Source organism: Lepisosteus oculatus, chromosome 9 (assembly GCF_040954835.1).
Source record: "Lepisosteus oculatus isolate fLepOcu1 chromosome 9, fLepOcu1.hap2, whole genome shotgun sequence".
Classification (NCBI taxonomy): Eukaryota; Metazoa; Chordata; class Actinopteri; order Semionotiformes; family Lepisosteidae; genus Lepisosteus; species Lepisosteus oculatus.
In genome coordinates, this window is record NC_090704.1 from 10,865,564 (window position 1) to 10,886,230 (window position 20,667).

Consider the following 20,667-nt stretch of genomic DNA (forward strand, 5'->3'; position numbering starts at 1 on the left):
AAGAAATATTTCCCTTGATAAAAAGTATACTTACCCTACCATTAATTTCCCCTCTCCACCAGCCATTGGCACCCGTTTTTGTGTAGATCTTTACCTCATCTCCTTCCTGTAAAGAAAGCTCTCTCGTATCCCTGGAGGAGAAGTCATAGCGTGCAACAGCAGTGCCAATTACTTTCGGAGTGAACACTGAAAAGCAAATAAGAGAAAAAAGAATTCCACCAGAATAAAAAAATAATAATAAAAAGGGGGAATTGAGAGAATTAGCAGTGTAAGTGTGTATTATTGGTGGGCCTTATTTCATTCAAACTCTTTTTTCATTCATTATGTGATAAGATCTGTCAAAGAGCAGTTTTTACCAATTTTCAGTTACCTACTGTACAGTAGGTGTTATGTGCAAGATGAATATGATTTATACTACTGATATTATTTGTAAAATCAGTATTTATCTGTTCTCTCCAAAAACATTTAATGAGAGACCAGCATGTTTCTTCACATGCTTGTTGCAGACATATTGCTTATTGTGTTTTAAAACTTTTTCTTCACTTAAATAGAAACTCTTAAGAAACTATCAAAAAACACATTTGCTACAAGGCATGTGTTAACATGCTTTTCCAGTATGTCAATGCTACATAAGTAATCCTCTCTTGCGCTGGATGTTCAAAAACAAGACTTGTACAGACAGTACAGAATTTTGGTAAGCTGAAAACATGCAAACATTGTGATTATATTTAAGCAGAGGTCTGGTTTTATGAAAAGGGAAATTCAACTTTATATCAGCTGCTGTAGATCTTAACTGAATAAGGATGAAGGCAGATGAAGGCTTTTGTATGGCATAACATTATCAGTATCTAATAAGAAAAGTTTTTGTTGCAGAAAGAGAGTGCATATCTAGCTGGTCCTATTGTTTTCACTGCAATCGTTCTCTTTTGAAAGCATCTACTGTACCTAAATTTCATTTACTCTCCATTGCTACCATTCTGCAAACTCGATTGCCTAATTAAGCAATCAGTCTTCTAATGGGAAGTAACATGCCTTGGGTCATCAAACACATATTGTATGTAAAATAGATTAAAAGATAATCTGTCTTCTATCTGTCCATATTAAAATGAGCAATCTTGAAATCTTGAAACAGATTTCATGTAAGTAATTTATTTTGTTGTATTGTTTTCCATTACTCCATTTCATAGAGCTGGCTGTGGTGACTGTTTGGAGTGCAGCCGCTGAAGCTGTCAGGTTTTACTGAACTGTAATTCTACCATTGTTTAGAATTTCATTTTTGGGGTCCTTTGGCTGGAAACAAGAAGCAAGTACAACTTGTAGGGAACAGAGGAAACGGTGAATGGATGTGTTTCCTTTTTGCCAGTTCTGAAAAAATTAAAATTAATTTATTCACAAAACAAAACACAAAATGAAGCTGACAAAAAACATCATTATCTTGTAATTTGGCTGTCCAGCTGTGTTTGTGTGTGGGCGGGTGTTTGTATACACACATGTAGGTGTGTGTGTGCTCTGAAAGTCCACAGCAATGCAAAGCCAATTAAATTATTTAAAAAAAACAGCTGGAAAGTTCCTATAAGAGTGAGCAGCCAGGCCTGTTCAGACTGCAAAAAAGCCAAATGAAAGGAATATAAAGCAGTACCTGACCAGAAAGGAGCAGAGGAAGGAGGAACAAAGCCATAGCCCGGAGGAGTTACAAAAGAAAACCCACAGAGCAATGGGGCTTAGGGGGTGGAAAAAGAGAGAAGCAAAGAAACGTTTAAATATTAACTAAAAGTTTGGCAAAAGTTGATAACAGAACAGTTAACAGAAAACTTAATCTGATAAGCAATGGGTATATGTAAAATTCAAGTAGCTCATTCATATCTGACAGTCATCAAGATTATTTGACCCTTGTACAACAAACATTGGTGGTTTTATTTTGTAGCTGGAATAGGTATCTGAGAGAAGGACAAATATGTTTTGTAAGATTCTGAAATTTTTATTCAAGTCACACCTTTTTTTTGTCCTTGGCTTTGGGAAATAGCATAGAGAGAACAGGAAAAAAGATGCTTAAAGAGCATAAAGGCTAGTCACACAAACAACTGCTACTGCCAGTAATAACACAGACTTGTGTTGCCATCTGATACCCCATATGACCACAATGGCCAACAAGCTGCAAGCAAGCTTCTGACAGCTCAGCAATATGTTTTTGGATTTCTCCTTTTTTAATCGGGTGCAGTATTAGTGCCTATGCAGTGATGTTTGTATACAAATAAAAATGTTTTTGTTCCGTGCTTATTGGATACAGCCATCCACTGCTGTCTTCAGGGCATTTACTAGAGGACAAGCAAAAAAGAGATGGCTTCTCAACAAAAGGCTTTGCTTGGACCAGACCATAAAATCTTTCTTATTTACTATAGCAGTGTATAAAGCATGTATTCAGTGAAGTGCACTCAAAATCTCTATTATGAAATCATTTTTAAAACACCTGGAAAGTTCTCATAAGACTGGGATGAGCACCCAGGCCTGTTCAGCTCTGAAATGAAGGTAAACAAGCGAATAGCAGCCATAAACAAACACTTCCAATGTATTTCACATTGGAAGTTACCGAAGGGTCTTCACAGAGTATTAGTAAACAAACAGTATACAGTATGCCAACCCAAATACAAATAAAAAGTCAAGATTTATTTTATCTGTTGAAATTCCTTCTGTTTATAGGGACATTTGCTCATTTTCTTAGAAACCATGAAATTCCCTTCATAAAAGCCCTAAATAATGTATTTCAAGATTTCCTGAACAGGCCTACTGTATCTGCTTGCCAGAAAACAAAATATGTGCTTAAAGTCTGAAAGGATCAATAACTCAGTGCTGCCTGGCACACAAATGTAAACCACTGCATTTAACCACAATCTCTCAATATTCTAAGCTGAACAAACAGAATTCGACTACAATAAATACAGAACAAACTACAATAATTCGACCGGAAAATGAAGGAATCATCAGAATTATAATAAATGTCGATGATTATTAATTATATAAAAATGTGTGGTTGGAATCTAAAATATACAAGTAACTAATCAAACCCAAGGTGCAAGAATCTAAATAATTTGTGCAAGGAAAGGGAAATGTTTTTATACATATTGATATTAAACCATTTTAGTAACATATACTAAGCATTTTGAAAGTGGAATAGATTTTTTGTTGGGAAGAGTTACCTCTGTTTTTCACATTTTTTTAATGTAGGCACCTAAAATGCTACACAAAATCAAGTTCAACACCTAAAGCCTTGGATTGGAGTGTGTATAATGTATGTATTACATCCACGTGGCAGGGCCGCATTTTAAATGGTTGTTCATGATTTCATGCTTACTGCAATTTCAAAAACATCTGTTCATATTTTTAAAAGGTAATTCCTGGCACAACTTGAGCTTGTTTAAAGGCATGCATTTATTCATGACCACACACTGCTTTTCAAAAAGGTCTCTTCTTGGCATAATGTCCGTTCTGCCTGTCTGTGATGTCAAACTAACTGAGAGGCATCAAAGAAGCTCTAGTGTGTCTTTTACTCTTCTTGCTTGAAATAAAAATACGAAGAGTAAAATATTTAATGCAAGGATTGCTATCAATTTCTTTCCTAATTCTTTTGAACACATTCAGTTTCAATTTCATGTTTACATATTTATCTGTTGTTCACGAAACAAGTATTTTAACATATCTACCACCTGCTGAACTCTTAAGATATGGTGGAATATTAATAAGTCTGTTGAAGTAAACAACCCTGCAGCCTGTTCTGCATTTTCAGCAAACTATGGATAACCTCCACCATTTCTTCTATGTCAAAAAAGGTCATTTGCTTCTTAGTAAGTCACATTTTCACATAGAAAAGTGGTTTAGAGTAATTTGAATTATTTTGGCTCCTGTGCTCTGAACATATTATCTTACTGATCGTATGTCTGTATTTGATATAATTATTATTTATCTCATGTATCACTGCCACATTCCCATGGAAATTTCCATAAATTATGCAATAGAGTTCTGATGTGAAAAATATGTGCATGCTTTGTGTTGAATACAAAACAAAAATACAAATCAGATGTGAGTTGTTTCTAACAAGATCTAGTAAAAATTTGTGTGATAAGGCTTAATAAATAACTCTGGGGGGGAAACAGTTCTTGCCTAGATTACAATTTATCTAGTTTTTAACTCTTGCTCTCTCAAAAGAGAAGACAATAATTTCACTATATTTCACACAATGAGAAATGACAGCCAAATAAAATACTGCTTTGTGATTTGGCTACATTTTGTGTGAGGAACATGTCCTTCAGAAACCTTAGGAATTTTTTTTACAGACTGACATATGGAAGTAGAGTCAAATATAATTCCAGCGCTGATTGGAATGCGTCATAAACACTTGCAAACCCAGAACTCTAGCCTTGCAGGAGGTGTGCTGATGGTACAAGTACAGTTTTTAACCCCTTCTTCACAAGACCGGCACAACAAAACAAAACCCCCTTAATTTCACATGTTCTTGCCTTGTGCTTATGCCACAATGATAGTTAATTTCTAGTACACAGAACCTGTTTTCTTCAGTTCACAATGTCTGCATCCTCTCCTGTACTGTTTAGGGCAGTATTGCATGGTGTTAAAGTGTTAACATAATTAAATAAGTCTTTTTAGGGCAAAACACAGGATCAAGGTGCTGTAAAAGATAAAGTTTTTTTTTTAATTATAAAATAAGCCAATACATTTTAAAACAGTTTGATAACTCTGTTCGTATCAGATATTTTACATTTCTTACAGCATATAATAACCAAATGTCATTTTCATTTCCCATCTTTTTTTCACACAAGCAAAACCAACAAGACCCATTGCAACATTTCTACCTGGGTGACCTGTTCCTTTTTTGAACATTCCCAGAGCTGTTTTTTAGATTGTTTTCATCTCCTGTTGTAATTATAATTTCATCAAAATACAAAAACGACTAGCAACAGATAAATCCTGGACACACAGACCTGAGGAAATTCCTAATGTCAACCTAAAACTAGAACATGAGCACAGAAAATCAACTGCAGGTACTGTATCTCAGTAAATAATAAAAATAGAAAACTCAAAACCTTTCTACATCTTCACAGGCAGGTACCCTGCCAGAAAAACCTGTTTTGTTCCAAACATTTGACAGCACATTCTAGTACTTACTATTGCCTCCTGATCTGTTGCTTCTTTGCACTGCTGCATCGTTTTCAGGTTCCTTGAACGGAAACTGCAGGGTTGTATCAAGGCTTCGGAACCCTTCCTTTAGAGAGTGATGCTTGTAGTACTCTATCAGTTCCTGTTGATTAGATACAAAATATCCATCCATTTTCTAACTGCTTTACCAGTCACGGAGCAGGCGAAGCCTGTCCCCACAATCAAAAGGCACAAGGCAGGATATACCTTGGACGGGACGCCAGTCCATTGCAGGGTAGGCACATAGACACAAACGCAGACATGTACGCACTCACAACTTGGCCAAATTTCCCAGAAGTCAATTAAATGTTTCACTATGTTTGTGGACTGTGAGAAGAAAATGGAGCACCAGTGGAAACCGACGCGAACATGGGGAGAATATACAAACTTCACGCAAACAGCAGCCCAGGTCCAGAGTTGAACCCAGGGCAGCAGTGCTATGAGGCAACAATGCTGGCCACCGCACCACTGTGCCGCCCATGATAAAATATAACAGTATTACAATACTTATAACAATACCATTTACACATTTCAAATTGACAATTGCTATTACAAACTTGCAAAACAGGGAAGAGACTTCAAACCTTCGTTGTATAATTAAATTCATACAATTTCTATAAAGAAAATGAGTACAGGGTTTTCAGAAATAAAAGCATCCTATAATGCTAACCTGGTGTTCCCCATGTGGATCGACAATAATGTAGGAATTTGATACAAATAAGATAAGAACCAGCAGCTTATACTATGTTACATTATTTCTTATTTTAGGTGACTATTTCTTATTTGAGCTAGAGTTTTATTTAGCCCTGCATGCAAGTTTCATTTTTTAAATCATCTTCTCATCAAATCACAACCTTTAAATTAATGAGCTGAAGACTATATTAGGAAAAAATAAAAACAAAACACTAGACACACAAAACATTCCAATGCGCTAACACAGTTCCCCCAGTTCTGTCAGTCCGCACAGCAGACAATTTGTATTGCTCTTTATTTTGTTTGCTCAAACCACCAAACAAAAAAAAAAAGCTGGAGTGCATTAAAGTCCAACAAAGTTTTAAGCTAAAAGTTTCAGTTTTTCTGTAACCTTGTACCATGGCTTAAGAAAAAGGAATCATATACTCACTAATATGCTTCTGAACTTCTTATTCTCCGCTATGTAGAAAAGGCAATCCTTGGTTAAAATCTTGATGTGCTTCACATCATTGTTATACCTGTGGGTGATGAATAAGTTATGAGTGTAATTTTCTGGTGATCATTTAGATCAATACTGACCTAAGGGCAAGTCTTGATAATAACACATGGGCTAATTTTTGACACAAAATGTACACCAATGCCAATAGAAGCCCAAGATCTCATTAACGAACTGTATTTACGGGACAGAAATGCAGATGTAAATCTATCACCTCTGCAGTGGATCATTCCTTGAATGGTTAATTGCACAGGCATATGCTTTGTTCAAATAAACAGAGTCCAATCAAATTACTCTTTGTGTCTCAATGTGCTAGTTCTCTGATCTTCATTACTTCTGAGAATGAGGTTCTTATCTTGTGTCTGAAGACTAAGCTTCCTAATAATATGCCTAATCCACATTGTATGTAGAAATCCAATGCTTATTATAAATTGAAATGCCGAGGCTTAATTTAGTATTTTGAGTTCTAATTTCAATAATTGAACTTGGGGCGTGCCTATGAAGAGAAAAATATGATAGTTCCGAAATACTCTTTTCAGAAAATGTCAACTCTATTACAGTCCGCCTTATTTGTTAGGCTGAATATCCTTGTGGATGTGTCTAGTTTTCTATTTTAACATACTGTATATCAAGGTATATATAGTAGCCAACATAAGGCTAACTAAAAACATTTTGCTCCATTCACGTTAGAGCAACAAATAGAAATGGACTGCCATCCCTAAGACAGACAATTTGTGCAAAGGGTGCCCTTCCTGATCCGATGACTTTCACAGCAACATTATACACTTGATGCTCAAATAAAAGTACTTTTCCCACAATTTGGTGTGAAATGGTTGTACTTATTAAGCAGCATTTAACATGCCTGGGGTATGTTCTTTTACAGCCAATACATTAAAAGGACAATACAAATAATTCCAGAAATGAGAAAAACTAGAAAGGGGTTATAAATAATTAAAACACTGAATCATAAAATGAAACATAGCTGAATGTAATCTGAATTTAATCATACTGTCAGTGCCTACAGAACAAAAATCTTACAATATGCAAAAAGTTGAATACAAAACCTAGAAAACTATTTCCCCATAAATCATATAATAGATATTTTCACTTACTTTATACTAACAGCATACTCTGTGCCTTCTTTACTTCTGTGTCTCACAAGGTATGTGCTGTTTCCTCGATTTAATAGCTCTGCTTCGGCCTGTAACCTCTCCATTTGACCTGCAAACCTACATAGAACAGAAACATTGAGCATTAACTGTTGATTGGAAATTTACAAATAAAAAAAACATAATGGGAGGAAAATGCAAGCCAGCAACATTGACAAAACCTAGTTTTGCTTATATCTGATGATGTCAATAAGAAGTCACTTTAAAAACAGGTTACTACAATTAAAGACCTACTGTAGATCTAAATAACCCTAAGTGGATGACTATGAAGTATACATTAACTGTAGAAACAGCAAATCTGTCCCCCTTTTGACCTATTTAAAGGCAAGCCTTTTTTCTTTCCTGGCAAATTTCCAGAACATAGGCTGAAAACTGAAAACTATGAAACTTTAAAGGTTTAGCAGTAAATGTTAATGACCACTACCAGAAAGTCTTTCAGAAAAAAAAATGAAAATAGTTTTCTTGTTATTTCACATTTTTTTCTGAAAGACACTCATGCAAACGTTAGGCGAGAAACACATATTAAGACACATTTTATTTGAGAAATAAACTTTAGGTTGCATATGAATAGTTTATGACCTACCATGGCTGGGCAGAGTAATCAACTGGCTTAGGAACCTGATTTAAAGACACACAAATATGTAGATCAATTAAAGTTGAGTTTTTTGTTTTGTTTTGCTGTTTATTTATTTTTTGTTTGTTTATTTTCTAAATTATGTGTTGACTCAGTAACAGTAGCCAAAAGGTATTTAAATGGATTTTATACCTCTATTTGAACAAACTCCCTAAAAAAAATAGTCCATTATTATTATATGATAAGGAACAGTCCAGCTTGACTTAATTTGTTAACATTTAGTTCTTGTTTACAATAATGACAAATACAGCAAAACAAACCTTAGAGTATATTTTTTCTTTAAAAGAACATAATGCATTGCTTTCAAACAATTTGATAAAAAACAGAGCAAGTCACAGATGTTACAAAACAAATCCTAATAAAAATTTGTGCACAGCTGGGTTAATTCGTGTCTCCAAATTCTACTTACTGTATGTAGTGTGTGCACCCAGAAATAGTGAAACCCTGAGAGCCCTACCAGGTTTGAGCGAAGTTCTGATAATGGATGAAAGAAACCCCCCAAAAATGCGAGGGTGTTAGAAATGCACTTGTTTTAAATGTTTGAAAAACAATTAAAGTCAATTATTTAAAGGTTTTAAGGGAACAAATGGTTTAGAGATGGCCTTAGCCAGCCTTGTGTCCTCCTTCATTACCTTATCTATGTACTCTTAAATGAAAGTTAATTATTAACATGTTGTAAAGAGGGAGCTTAAGAAACCGTTGTTTCAGGGCATTTCTTTAGCTACAAGTTTGTATTTTCTCCCTATTTTTGTGTGGGTTTCCTCCTGGTGCTCCAGTTCCTTCCCACAATCCAAAGACATACTGGGTAGGTTAATTGGCTTCTTGGAAAATGGACGCTGGTGACTGTGTGCGTGTCTGTACAGTATGTCTGCTCTGCAATGGACTGGCATGCTATCCAGGGTGTATGTACAGTACAGTGTCTCACACCCTTTGCTTGCTGGAATAGGCTGCAGCTGCCTCACAACCCTGAACTGCATGAAGCAGTTCAAAAAAAGAAAGAAGGATGTTTTGTGATCACAGATCCACCAACATCTCCTTTCTGTTCAGTACTTGTTTACGGCATGAAAGTAAAAATAAAAAAAAGTAAAAATGAATGGCTAAACATAATTGCAAGCAATAGGAAAAAGTCCAGTAAATATACTTTCTTAAACTCATCTTTAAAGCTTGTGCAACACAACTTAACCATAATAAAGATTTGTGTTGTAAAAGGAGGATCAACAGTTCTCAATCCATTTAACCTCAAGCAACACCTTTGAAATTCTTCTGTTTTGTATAGCAAAAGGGGAAGGCTTACATTCCATAATTGCATGTCGCTTCAATTTAACGATATCCAGAGAGGATTTATTTCCTCTTTTGTGCGTTTCAGTGAAGACTCATATTTAAAATCCAATAACAATAACAAGGAGCCACACACATTAGGGATGAAAAAAAATCTAATTTTACGGAGCATTTAAATCTGAAGTCAGCAGCAGGCATTATTCATTCCTACAAGAGGGAAGATTACAGACATTCCCACATGTCTGCAGGTCTAGCAAACTGCAAAATGTTCAGTCACCTGTGAATATATTCATTTACAAACAAAATCTATTACTATATCGCACGTAAAACAATTACAAATGTATACTTACACATGGGCAGGGTTTAACGGCATCACTTGGAAAGAAGCCAACTTCCCTAGTTAAAGGCATTTGTCCCTGAAACCATGACAAGCAACTGCATTACATATGGCTAGCAGACTTCCTCAAATAAATATCTGACAATTAGCTTAACACAAGGACCAGAATTAATTTACCTGCAGTGTTAATTATTATTAACATTATGTTTACAGATATATTTTTAAAAATGTAAACACACAGTACCAGAAGCATCCGGATACTTGATAATTATTACTATTCATTCAGTTAATTACCTTATGTTACCCTTTTGTGTTTAGATGAAGAGTAAAATGTGATAAATAGAACATTTTAATTTAATTGTATACAATTATATAACAGCATAAAGTAACATAAAGATTACAGTTATCTATTCTTCACATTTAGATGCTGTGAACAGTTTAAGCATCTTTTGTGGGTTTTCTTGAGCTATTTTGGGTGAAAAACATTGTTCAATCATACAGCAGCAGTATCTCACCTAATACTTAATCTCTTGACTTCATGTGCAGCAATCCAAAGCCCTATACACTACTCTGCATTGCTGCTACCTTCCTAATTTGGAATATTTTACCATTTTTTCTTCACATAACTGCATGCTATACAGTCAAGATGCACAAATTCTCCAGTCCTCGATAGCCCTGTATATTTGTTTTTGCATTCCATCTGAGCACTTAACTAATTAGAGCAATAATTAACTTTAGTGGGCCAAAAAACACAGTGCCTTTCTAATAATTCAGTTAAATCAGAAGACACCAACTTCATGTTTGTTACTAATATGTTAGACTTAAGATTAAAACATAGTCCATTGATAAAAAGCACAGACACTGATACAATCAACAATAGTGCTTGTGCTTAATATTACCTAAGTAATATACAGTAAGATACAGGTATAAGGCTTGTAGTGTAATATGTTTCTGATATGTTTCCTTTGTCTTCTGTTTTGCTTACAGTTCAGTTCAGGTTTTCCCATATTCCCTTCTGAACAAATTAGATTTTGAAACTGAATCCTAAAATGTCAATGATATATTTAACGTAATAACATTTTATCTCTGATCTTGAAAACCCCTTCTATTTGTTATGCCACAGATAAGCACAAGATACAGATTAAACTTATAACCCTGTTAGAGTAAACAGATGGTAGCCAAAGGGTAAAATAAAATTACAGTGATTGATTGTATTTTTCTGGCACCAGTACAAAAATAATTGTCTGCAGGTTACGTAGGAGATTAATGCTTAGTGTTCTGTAATTCTGTCCTTTGGCGCCACAAGGCTGTAAAGATTAAGTATCATCACACTGTGTGAAGTGTAATTTTGCATAAAATAATAAAAAATACAATAAATGTATCTCTACATGGGTGGAATTTGGTTCAAGTCTCCTAAAAATCATTGTAAATATATCAGCACAGACAAATTGCCCAATGCACATGGACATGGTAGTGAAAACTCAGGGTAGTTTCTCAACACTTGTCAATTTAGCAAGTCTGGAGTTGTTAAACTCTTCATTCCCTCCTCAGAAAATGACATCGTATATAACCCCTGAATGTGTATGTTTATACCCATTTGGATAATTTCAGGAATGGCAACAGAAATGGAGCTGAGTCAGAAAGTTATTCTTTTAGGGCAGTGATCAAGCTGCAGGAAACAAAAACAGCAATATTTACAAGTCTAGGTTTACCCATTTAAAATAAAAAATAATACTTTATCACAACGGTCTTTTGCCACCCTGTTACTACACTTACTACACTACATTATACTAATTTTTTTAATTTTGCACATTAGAATATATGTATGATTATCCATTGTTTCGCAGTATTCAGGTTGCCGTTTAATGTTTCAAGCTCAAGAATTCCAAAAAGATATGTGCAAATTCCAAAACTTCTGTGCTGAACCCATCATGGGAAAGCACTAAATAAACAATTTTTTACAACAGTGCTATAACACAAATCTGATTTTCTGCTTTTTCCTCTAATGCAACCCTGAAAAGCCCTTTCAGAAGCTATTTCTGCTATAAGACTTAGTCTGTCAACCAGCAATCTAAGGGAAAAAAAACTGCACAAGAAAATTCACAAGGGATACATGCAGAAATTAGGAAAGACCATTAAATGAAAAGAAAATGCGTATAATAACCCATGTCCTTCAAGCTAAATATATTTGCTTCATAAGCATTTTCATGAACAGAGTATGCATATACTGTACCTTCCACCATGAGCTCTTGATATCTGCACAGAGCAGCTCAATGATATCACCAATATGGATGTTTAAAGGAGGGCCATTAAAAGGAGGTGGGACACCTTGGTAGTCACGGATAACCAGCATCCTTGGTAAACCTGAAATAAAACCACAAAAAAGAAACTGAACGTGTTGAAGGAGTGGGAATAGGACATCATTTTTATTCATTACTGGTTTTCCTATTCTTACTCTTTATGTTCTGGTTAGCACTTTTGCCAAAGGTTTTGCAACACAGCCTTGTTCTAATTTATAAGAGGTTACATGCTGCTGGTACTGTAGATAATTACACTTAGCATTTAGAAATGCAGTGTTGAATTAAAATGTGTACATATTTTCGAAAATCCTGTTGTTCCTATCTTCTTTAAAAGACTAACACCCAAGAAAATGTGCAATGCTTTGTCAACTTTGAAAGAAAAAACATGAGTTGTGTCTGAAGTTTTTGACAATGTAAGACATTCTGACCATGAAGGTTTGATTTAAATTAAAAGGAATACACGATTACCCTTACTTTGTTGTGACCTTGAACTCCCAAAATAAAAGAGCAATTAATCTGCACTTAGAATGAATAAATAATGAGCTTTCTTTTTTAGGGAGAATACAGCACTTCATAGCAGATAAAGAAATGCCTACCTATTCCGAATGGCAAAACACAGCACAACATATTTGGTTTCATTCGCTAGCATCTTTCTAACATTCATGGGTTGGCTGCCATTGCAAGTGGCATGCTGTAGCAATTATCCTAATTACAGATTGGAGAAATGATTCTGTAATTAACATAATTGAGCTCAAAGGTCTCCCACTGCTGGATAAACCATGCAAAATGAGCATCTATTCTAAGGAGTCAAATATTTACTGAAACGTGCATTATCTCAAATTAAAATCCTAACACAGACTAAAATTGCATCTGAGAGGGAAGCAACACAAAGATTACCCAGGGCATTTTTTTTTGTTGTTTTGCGTTCTTTTCTTATAAACAACATGCAAAGGCATTCTTACACTTGGCTTTCACTTTTCGTGCCCTGGGATAAAGCCAGAGTTACAAACGAAATAACTTCTCCCTCAAAGTAAAATAATTCACATTATGGAAGCCTGTATTGAAAGGATCCTTTGAAGGTAGTTTAAACAAAGAAAGGCCAAGGAAAGATGCTTTCTCAGGGGGAATGACTGCACAAGCATCCCAGTACTTTGTAGTTAAAGACAAAAGAGCTATACCAATAAGCAATAAAAGACTGTTAGCATCGAGAGAGTTTTTTAAAGAAACCATAAGAATTCCAGCAGAGCATTTTAGACAAATGCTTTCTGGGTAAAGGAGCTAAAAGCAAATAAAGTGAAAGCTTTTTCTACTATAGACAACAGATTTAATAAGAATCATGTACCATATTTAGAAGCAATGTATATTTGCATTTTCCATTTGCTGATGATTTTTCAGTTCCTTTTCAGTATTAACAAAGTAACAAAGATAATTCTTTAATATATACTGTAGCTCTGTTGTAAAACAAACTAAATAATACTGCGAAAAAATAAATCCTGTGATGCCATTGTTGTGATCAATAAAGTCTTGATGTATAAACCTTTTAGCACAGTGCTGTTTCAAACAAAGAACAGCAGCTGATTGAAAAAGATTATTCAATGAAGACAGAAAATATAAATTAATAAACTTCTCACTTTACCTCCTGGGTGTTTTAGAAATGTTCTACGGTAAAACCAGTAGGATTTATTTTAAAGAAAAATTCATGCAAAACTAGCACTGAGGTAAAAGCTTCATGTATTCAGCCCCATGCTTCTTGCTATGGTTCAAATGTGGCAAGATTAATGCTCATCAATTTCAGCCTTTGTCAGAATGTTCAATGTTCTGAAATCAGCATACTATTGTGGAAGACCAAGTGAAAAGGTCAAGACAGTGACTATGTGCGGGAAAGGTTTTCTGTTAGCACCCAAGACCACTGTCTTAGCCTGTGATTCTCCACACCCATTCAACCAGAGAGAAATGAAACAGGTTGCAGGATGCCAAATGGCATCTTCCTGTCCTGTCCTTGTTTGACTTCTGACACTGTCCCTTTCCCTTATGTTCCTTGATATGTTAAAGTCTTGCCTACTTTTAATGTATAAAAAGGAAAGAGTCACTTCAGTCCAGTGAGCATGTCTTACTGAGTGGTAGGGGAAACCCTTTCTCTGTGATATGCTCCCCTTCAGCTGATTGAATAAAATATCTCAGTTTGACAATCTCCCAACCTGAGTGAAGACTGACACACACCTTTTCAGTTATTTAAAAAATATTTAAAATTTGATTAACATAAATAAAGGGATTCAGGTGGGTAGCTGCGTCAGCATGCGTAGTCTGCAAAGGAACAAGTGATAGGTTTATTTGATGCTCTCTCTTCTCTTTTCAGCATGGAATAAACCTATTACTTGTTCCTAAATAATGGAATGGATGGTCAGTGGTAATATTTTAGACATTTTATCACCATTAAACTGCTTTGATGTTGGAGAGAAGTAATGAATTTCCCAGTGGACATCACCTATTTTTCATTTAAACCCTACTCTCTTGAAAATGCTTTACTTGGCACCCAACCACTCTTCTCCTCCATAGTTACTAAAGCTTTCTGATAAGATCTTTATTTTTTAAAAATAACCCCCCTTTGTGCAGGCTAGCACTCTTCATTGAATGCACAGTAAATATAATCGACTTGTTTTCCAGCATTCCTATGTGTGTGCTTTCATTAGCTATCACAGGAAGTTACTGTACTTTTACAAATACAATATAATGTCAAATAACTCTTTAAAGACATTTTATGGTAAGAGGTTTGAGAGTATTCATTTTAAAAGTGCTACAGTATATAAGCTATATATTACCATGATTATCTTCATCTCTGACACTCATACATTGTAACTGGTTTACATTGTAATCTGAAGGATATCATTTTAAGCATACAGTAGTTTTCTACATATACCTTGATTCGAATAACAAAAATGTCCTGTTTAAATCTGTCAATTCGTGAATCAAAGGCGCTGAACATATTCAAAAATTTTGTACAGTTGAATAAGTCTGAATTCCAAAATAGTCATAAGCTGTTATTAACTATTTAATTAGCATGGGTTTTGTTGCCTACAATACTTAGTTCTGTTTAGCTTTAAATGGGAAATGACAAAAAAAAGAGACTTAACATTACGAAGATAAATAAGTTTTATCTCTAGGTATCCAGTTACCGAAAGTTAAGTGTGGGTAACTTGCAAAAGCCTGTCTTTTTCTGTGTGAAGTACAATGAGTTATTAAAGCCCTGAAGCACAATGTATATTAAATGAAACAAAGACAGCCAAGTTTAAACAACCATTTTCACAATCCATGTGAGTACACAGCATTACAACACAATGCCAAAACACCATACTAATAGGACTGATTGTTCTTAAAGGCATATGATATAAGTCAAGATCTACAGTATGTAATTTTGTTTAATTATGGTTTGTATAGCTGTATACAGACTTGTATACTGAATACTGTTTGTACAGTACTACATTTACAGGCACTTAATAAGACTACATGTATGTAGTCTTTTATTTTAAACTCAATTTATAGCAGCAGTCTGATTTTCCTCTGAGGTCTCATATCAAAGTAGTGACTAGGCCCAGGCTTGCTTAGTTTGTGAGATCTGATTATATCAGGGTAGAAGGCAGTAACACTTCTGTCCATTGCAATGTACAGTGGTACACAAATATCTTTATTGGGCCAACCGGGAAGTCATATTCAGTAATAAACAGAAATCTGTATTACTATAATGAAGCATACTGACCTGGATCCACGTGTCTCTTTTTCTGTTGGAAGAAAAATGTGAAAGATAAATTGGGTGTTCTCTAAATACAGTACTTCTAGCAAGACTGACTGTGTCAATGATACTATGCAATGGTTCTATGGATATATGATACAATAGGCTGCTCCTTATAACATACATCAAGGTGAGTTTTTTTTTTACTTTAGGGTGCATTCTACATTACTGTGTCTATTTTTCAAATATTTCACTTTTAGATTATTTTTCAGTTTAATGTTCTATCTAAACTTAAGAGTTCCTGCATAATTTTAAGAAATGTAATATTTCTTTAGTGCATTTGTCAAGTGTAATGTGAAGGGTACTGTTTTGTTAAAATACTCTTGTGAAACAGTAAAAATAGCTACCTGTCATTAAGTCAATGTTATATAAGAAAGCAAACTTATGAACACTTATCCACACCATCAGTTTATTTTGATGTTTTGATACTCATTATTTAAAAAAAAGGATAAATATAAGGTAAAATAACTTGATGCAACAAAAATCAGCATATATGAATGAAGGGAGCATATATAGGCATAAATAGTATACTATTACTATTTACAATACAATACATTTCCAAGGTACATCATTTTAAAGCAAAGATACACAAATATAAAGGTTAAGGAAAGATTAAAGAATGTTGAATGCAACAAAATGATTACGAAAATAGTTCTAGGTACTGTATTTTTAAGCAACATGTCAGAACAACTTGAAGACCTTGTTCTGCGTGTTTTTAAACTATTGCAGAAATATGTAGCTGCTCTGGAAAATCATTTAAAGTAATGCATTTCTTACCTCTGATCTTAGCGTACAAGAACCTGAAATGAGTTTGAAAACAGGCATCATGAATTTAATCAGATTTCACAGAGAAAAATTGCTGAAGTATTTTCTGTGTGCTTGGCTAGTGCTATCTGCTTTGTTTTGTTCAGCAGCATATACCTGTCAGAAGCTTAACTGCCCTGGAGCAGGACTAAAGAGTTTGTTTCATTGGTTCCTTTGAGACTGCCTTTAATTGGCTGTCTATCATGTTGAACTTTGTCCAATGTGCAGAAACAAATTCATAGTTTTGAGATAATTCAAAAAAGAACTATAGAGGTAAAACGCAGATAACAGTTATTTGACAAGACAAACAAAGCAACGTGCTGTACTGGCAATTCAATTTATTGAGCAAGTGTTGAAAATTCTCTTGCATTACTAATGAAAGAATTGAAGTAAATATTATGTAAATAAAGTAAATATTAGGCAATGGCTTTGGGGATGAATTCCAAAATGTACATTCCATTTGTTGTGAAAATCTTTTTTGTTTTAATTCCACTTTGTTTCCTTCAGAAATAACATGACAATAACCGTGTAAAATACTTGTCAGATGGACAAAAAGGCATTAATATAAATTTCGATGGATGTTTATGGTCACAGCTCAAAGATCATTAGATAAGGGTACAATTGCAATAATCCTAGCCAAGCAGCTATCCATGTTTACCAGTCCACCATCAATTTATCTGTTCAAGGACTAAGTAACTTTCATTCTTCACAAGAGTGTGGAAATCCAATTTTGCTCAGAATTGTCAGTGATCACTCAGCACTAATTCTATTCAACATTATGGTGTTTTCACACAATTCTCTAGGGCTCTTACAGTTTGTTTGTCTGCCCAGGTATACTTCTAGAGTGCCTTAATTTCATAATATGGTTTGATATGAGTAGTGCCAAAACGAACAGGAAATGACACTCAGTAAGACTGAGGGTCAAAGCTCAGTGCTGATCTTACAGAAGTGTACTAGTCAAAAAATTCATTACCTGTGCAATAAACTAATTTAATTTAGTATTGTTATGGAAAAAGCAACACATTTCCTTTGTCTGTTTCAGGTCACTGTTCTGGAGTTGTTTCACGTATCGCATAGTGATTTTAAAGTTATCTTTAAAGAAATAACGTAATGGTTTGTCATCAGCAGTACAGCTATCCCCTTCTGAGTACCTATGAATTTTGATATGTGTTTGTATTTGCTCTTCCTGTTAAGCAAACATATTTATGGGGAGATACATAAGCTGAAGAAATTCTGAAATGATCAAAAAAGACAGTCAATAAAAGTAAGTCGCAAAAATGGCAAGCTTAGTGGTTGCTGAAAAAAGTAGCATACTACAGAGAAAAAAACACTTAGGCAACACTCTTGCACAAAGAGTCCCTGAATCTATTATAAATGAAGGAATTGAAAGAAAAGTTTCTTTGCCTGAGTTTGTTTTTCCACAGCTGTCAATCCTACCAAGACACTCTTTGTGGGCTCCAGCGCCACATTTGGAACAGAGGTAGCCTTGGTAAAATGTTCCTCTGAAAGAAAAAAAATGACATTTTACAATGTGGTTCTAGCTTTCTTTTAACAAGCACAGCTCCCAAGGGCTGGAATGATGAGAAATAGGTGCCTGGTGTCTAACAGACCTGCAGGTTTGAGGTCAAGTGTGTCACTTCTCTTCTTGTACAATAAAATGTAGCCAGGGAGCCTTTTTGAACAGCTTCTTATTTAATATAAAACTGATTATCTTAATGTCACATCAAAACAGACATCACATTTACAATAAAACACAACATACTGTCCATAATTTTCTTTTGACAGCACAATATTCACAAAGTATCTCAACACTTATCAGTTGAACTGTTATATTTCCCTATCTCTACAATGTTGATTGACATATTTTAACTTCCCTCTGCTTTGTTCTATTGCAGTTCATAAATTAATATATCGTACGTCATTGCAACAAAACCGTCCTAGGCAGAATTTACTTCACTAACCTATGACAAATACAATCAAATAACTTTTATCACAATCCTAACTGAAAAAGCATACAGCGTAACTTACTGAATCTGACAATCACCCTAAAAGAACAAAAGTCTTCGCTTAGTGCCGCTGGCCAGCTACTGTTTTAGACTGCTACATTAATATAGAAAATGTTCAAATAAACTGAAGGACAAATCAAACTATGAAATAAAACCCTAAAATGAAAGATGTAGAGTGACTGCAAGCTGCGCTCAGAATCATTATGCAAATTATTTCCGTCTTACTGACGGCTTACCTCAAAAGCATATGGCAGGAACTGCAAGATGTGATCCTCTCGAAAGTATGCATTTTGAACTCATGGAAATTTCCATTTGCATTTTCAGGTCTGATGTTGGATCTGTAGGAAAGGAACAGGTGTGTGATTATTGTTTGTCTTCCTTCTGAGGTTATGAGTGTTTAAGAAATAATGGTTGTGTAAGTCCCAAAAAAGCCACCATTGTTAACGCTAACATATATGCATTAATATACAAACAGATTGTTTTGTACAAGGCTGCAATTTGGAGAAGGCTTTAGCGTGGTAGCAGGATCCTGCTGTGCATTACTGTAATTATTTTTTCACATGAATGAAAACACTGATCTTCTAGATGTTCTTATGCATGCAATATGTATATTTCTATACTGTACATGCATTGATATATGCCTCTCAGTGTATACTGTATAGTATACATGAACTATGTACACATGCACTTAAACACACATGTGGTATTGTACACATTAATTGCTGAGGAAATGTTTTTTGTTGATGAGTTAATTTATTTTCGTATTTCACATAATATGTTTTGATCCAGTTGTAAAGGGTTTAGGAAAGAACTTCACGCTCATGGGAATTTATAACTAAAGTTATGTATCCCTTTAAATTGGTTCCAAACCGATTCAGTTTCCGCTTGATAAAGAAGCTTTATTGAAACCTTTTTAGATTTGTCCTTTCACTTTCAAATAGATGCCAGCACAATGTTCGGAAATGGCATTCAACACAATTAACAGATTTAATTTTACTAAATAAATGTATTTGACTTTGCACTGCAACCAGAACACCCCCTGTTGTAAACTATATTAGGTTATTTTTGCCAAAAGGGAACTTAGAATTGCAAACCCTTTTTCACCCACACACAAAAAGAATTTAACACATTGCAATTTCAGTATATCAGAAATATAAGTCATTTGCAATTCTACTTAGCGGGATGATTTTTTTCTGTTGTGTACTGTGTTACTTTAATCAAAGGTACATGTTTGATCAGTGATAAAGCCCCAGCCTGGATAAACAAGAAAGAACTTTATGTCAACACACTCTTTTCCATATGGCTTTTTACACTTGCAGAAGGTTTTTGAAAATGGCGATTCAGCAAACAGATGACCCTGCATGGCTCACAAACCAATTTTTAGTGACTGAACCTGAAAAACAACCACCAGCAGTGGCTCCTGCAGTGGTTATTGCCTTTCACGTGCTTACATTGCCATTCCAAACTGCTCCAGCCACTTCTTTTTTAATTCTTTTGTTTTGAAGAAGAATTCAAATCCGTTTTGCCCCTGGTTGTGTGTGAGGTAGAAGCCGTAAGACCACTGTTAGAAAGAATAATAAAATTAAACAAATGACGAATTCACAGGGAAAAAAAGACATAACAGCCATTAAAATAAGTGTTTAAATTAAAAGGCAGCTTGATATTTGATGAAAACTATTAAAAAGGGCTCTAAGGAAACAGTCTGTAAAGACTCCTAAGTAAGAGGGGAATAATTATTTTTAAATGTGTTTGCATCTTAGTACTGAAGCTAAAATATGTAGGCTGTTCTGGAAAACCCTTGAGTAATTCTGTTATGAAAGGGTGGAGACCACTTAATAAGGGGTCATTAACAATAAATAAGGTTTACAATTCATCCTTTACTGTTGAGAATCCACCAAACATCTGTGACTACTTAGTATTTTTGCACGTGCAGAGTCTCAGGTGATCTCTTCAGTCCC

At 34.7% G+C, this 20,667-nt stretch overlaps 2 protein-coding genes across 3 annotated transcripts in view; one reads left to right on the forward strand and one right to left on the reverse strand.

Moving 5' to 3' along the window:
• selenoj (selenoprotein J) overlaps positions 1–20,667 on the forward strand; it is a 277,040-nt gene that overhangs the window by 185,214 nt on the left and 71,159 nt on the right. The window lies entirely within an intron of this gene.
• Positions 1–20,667, reverse strand: part of LOC102685871 (guanine nucleotide exchange factor VAV3) — a 78,187-nt gene that overhangs the window by 5,301 nt on the left and 52,219 nt on the right. Inside the window, exons 15-27 of one of the 2 annotated variants that reach the window (XM_069194126.1) lie at positions 20,161–20,270; positions 18,946–19,047; positions 18,108–18,205; positions 16,677–16,699; positions 15,867–15,888; positions 12,046–12,176; positions 9,826–9,891; positions 8,147–8,181; positions 7,507–7,623; positions 6,329–6,416; positions 5,176–5,308; positions 1,640–1,720; positions 35–186 (exon numbers count right to left, since the gene is read on the reverse strand). In XM_069194126.1, coding sequence (XP_069050227.1) covers positions 35–186; positions 1,640–1,720; positions 5,176–5,308; positions 6,329–6,416; positions 7,507–7,623; positions 8,147–8,181; positions 9,826–9,891; positions 12,046–12,176; positions 15,867–15,888; positions 16,677–16,699; positions 18,108–18,205; positions 18,946–19,047; positions 20,161–20,270 — 1,158 coding nt within the window. The remainder of the gene's footprint in view (positions 1–34; positions 187–1,639; positions 1,721–5,175; positions 5,309–6,328; positions 6,417–7,506; positions 7,624–8,146; positions 8,182–9,825; positions 9,892–12,045; positions 12,177–15,866; positions 15,889–16,676; positions 16,700–18,107; positions 18,206–18,945; positions 19,048–20,160; positions 20,271–20,667) is intronic. The other variant, XM_069194127.1, reaches the window with a different exon arrangement.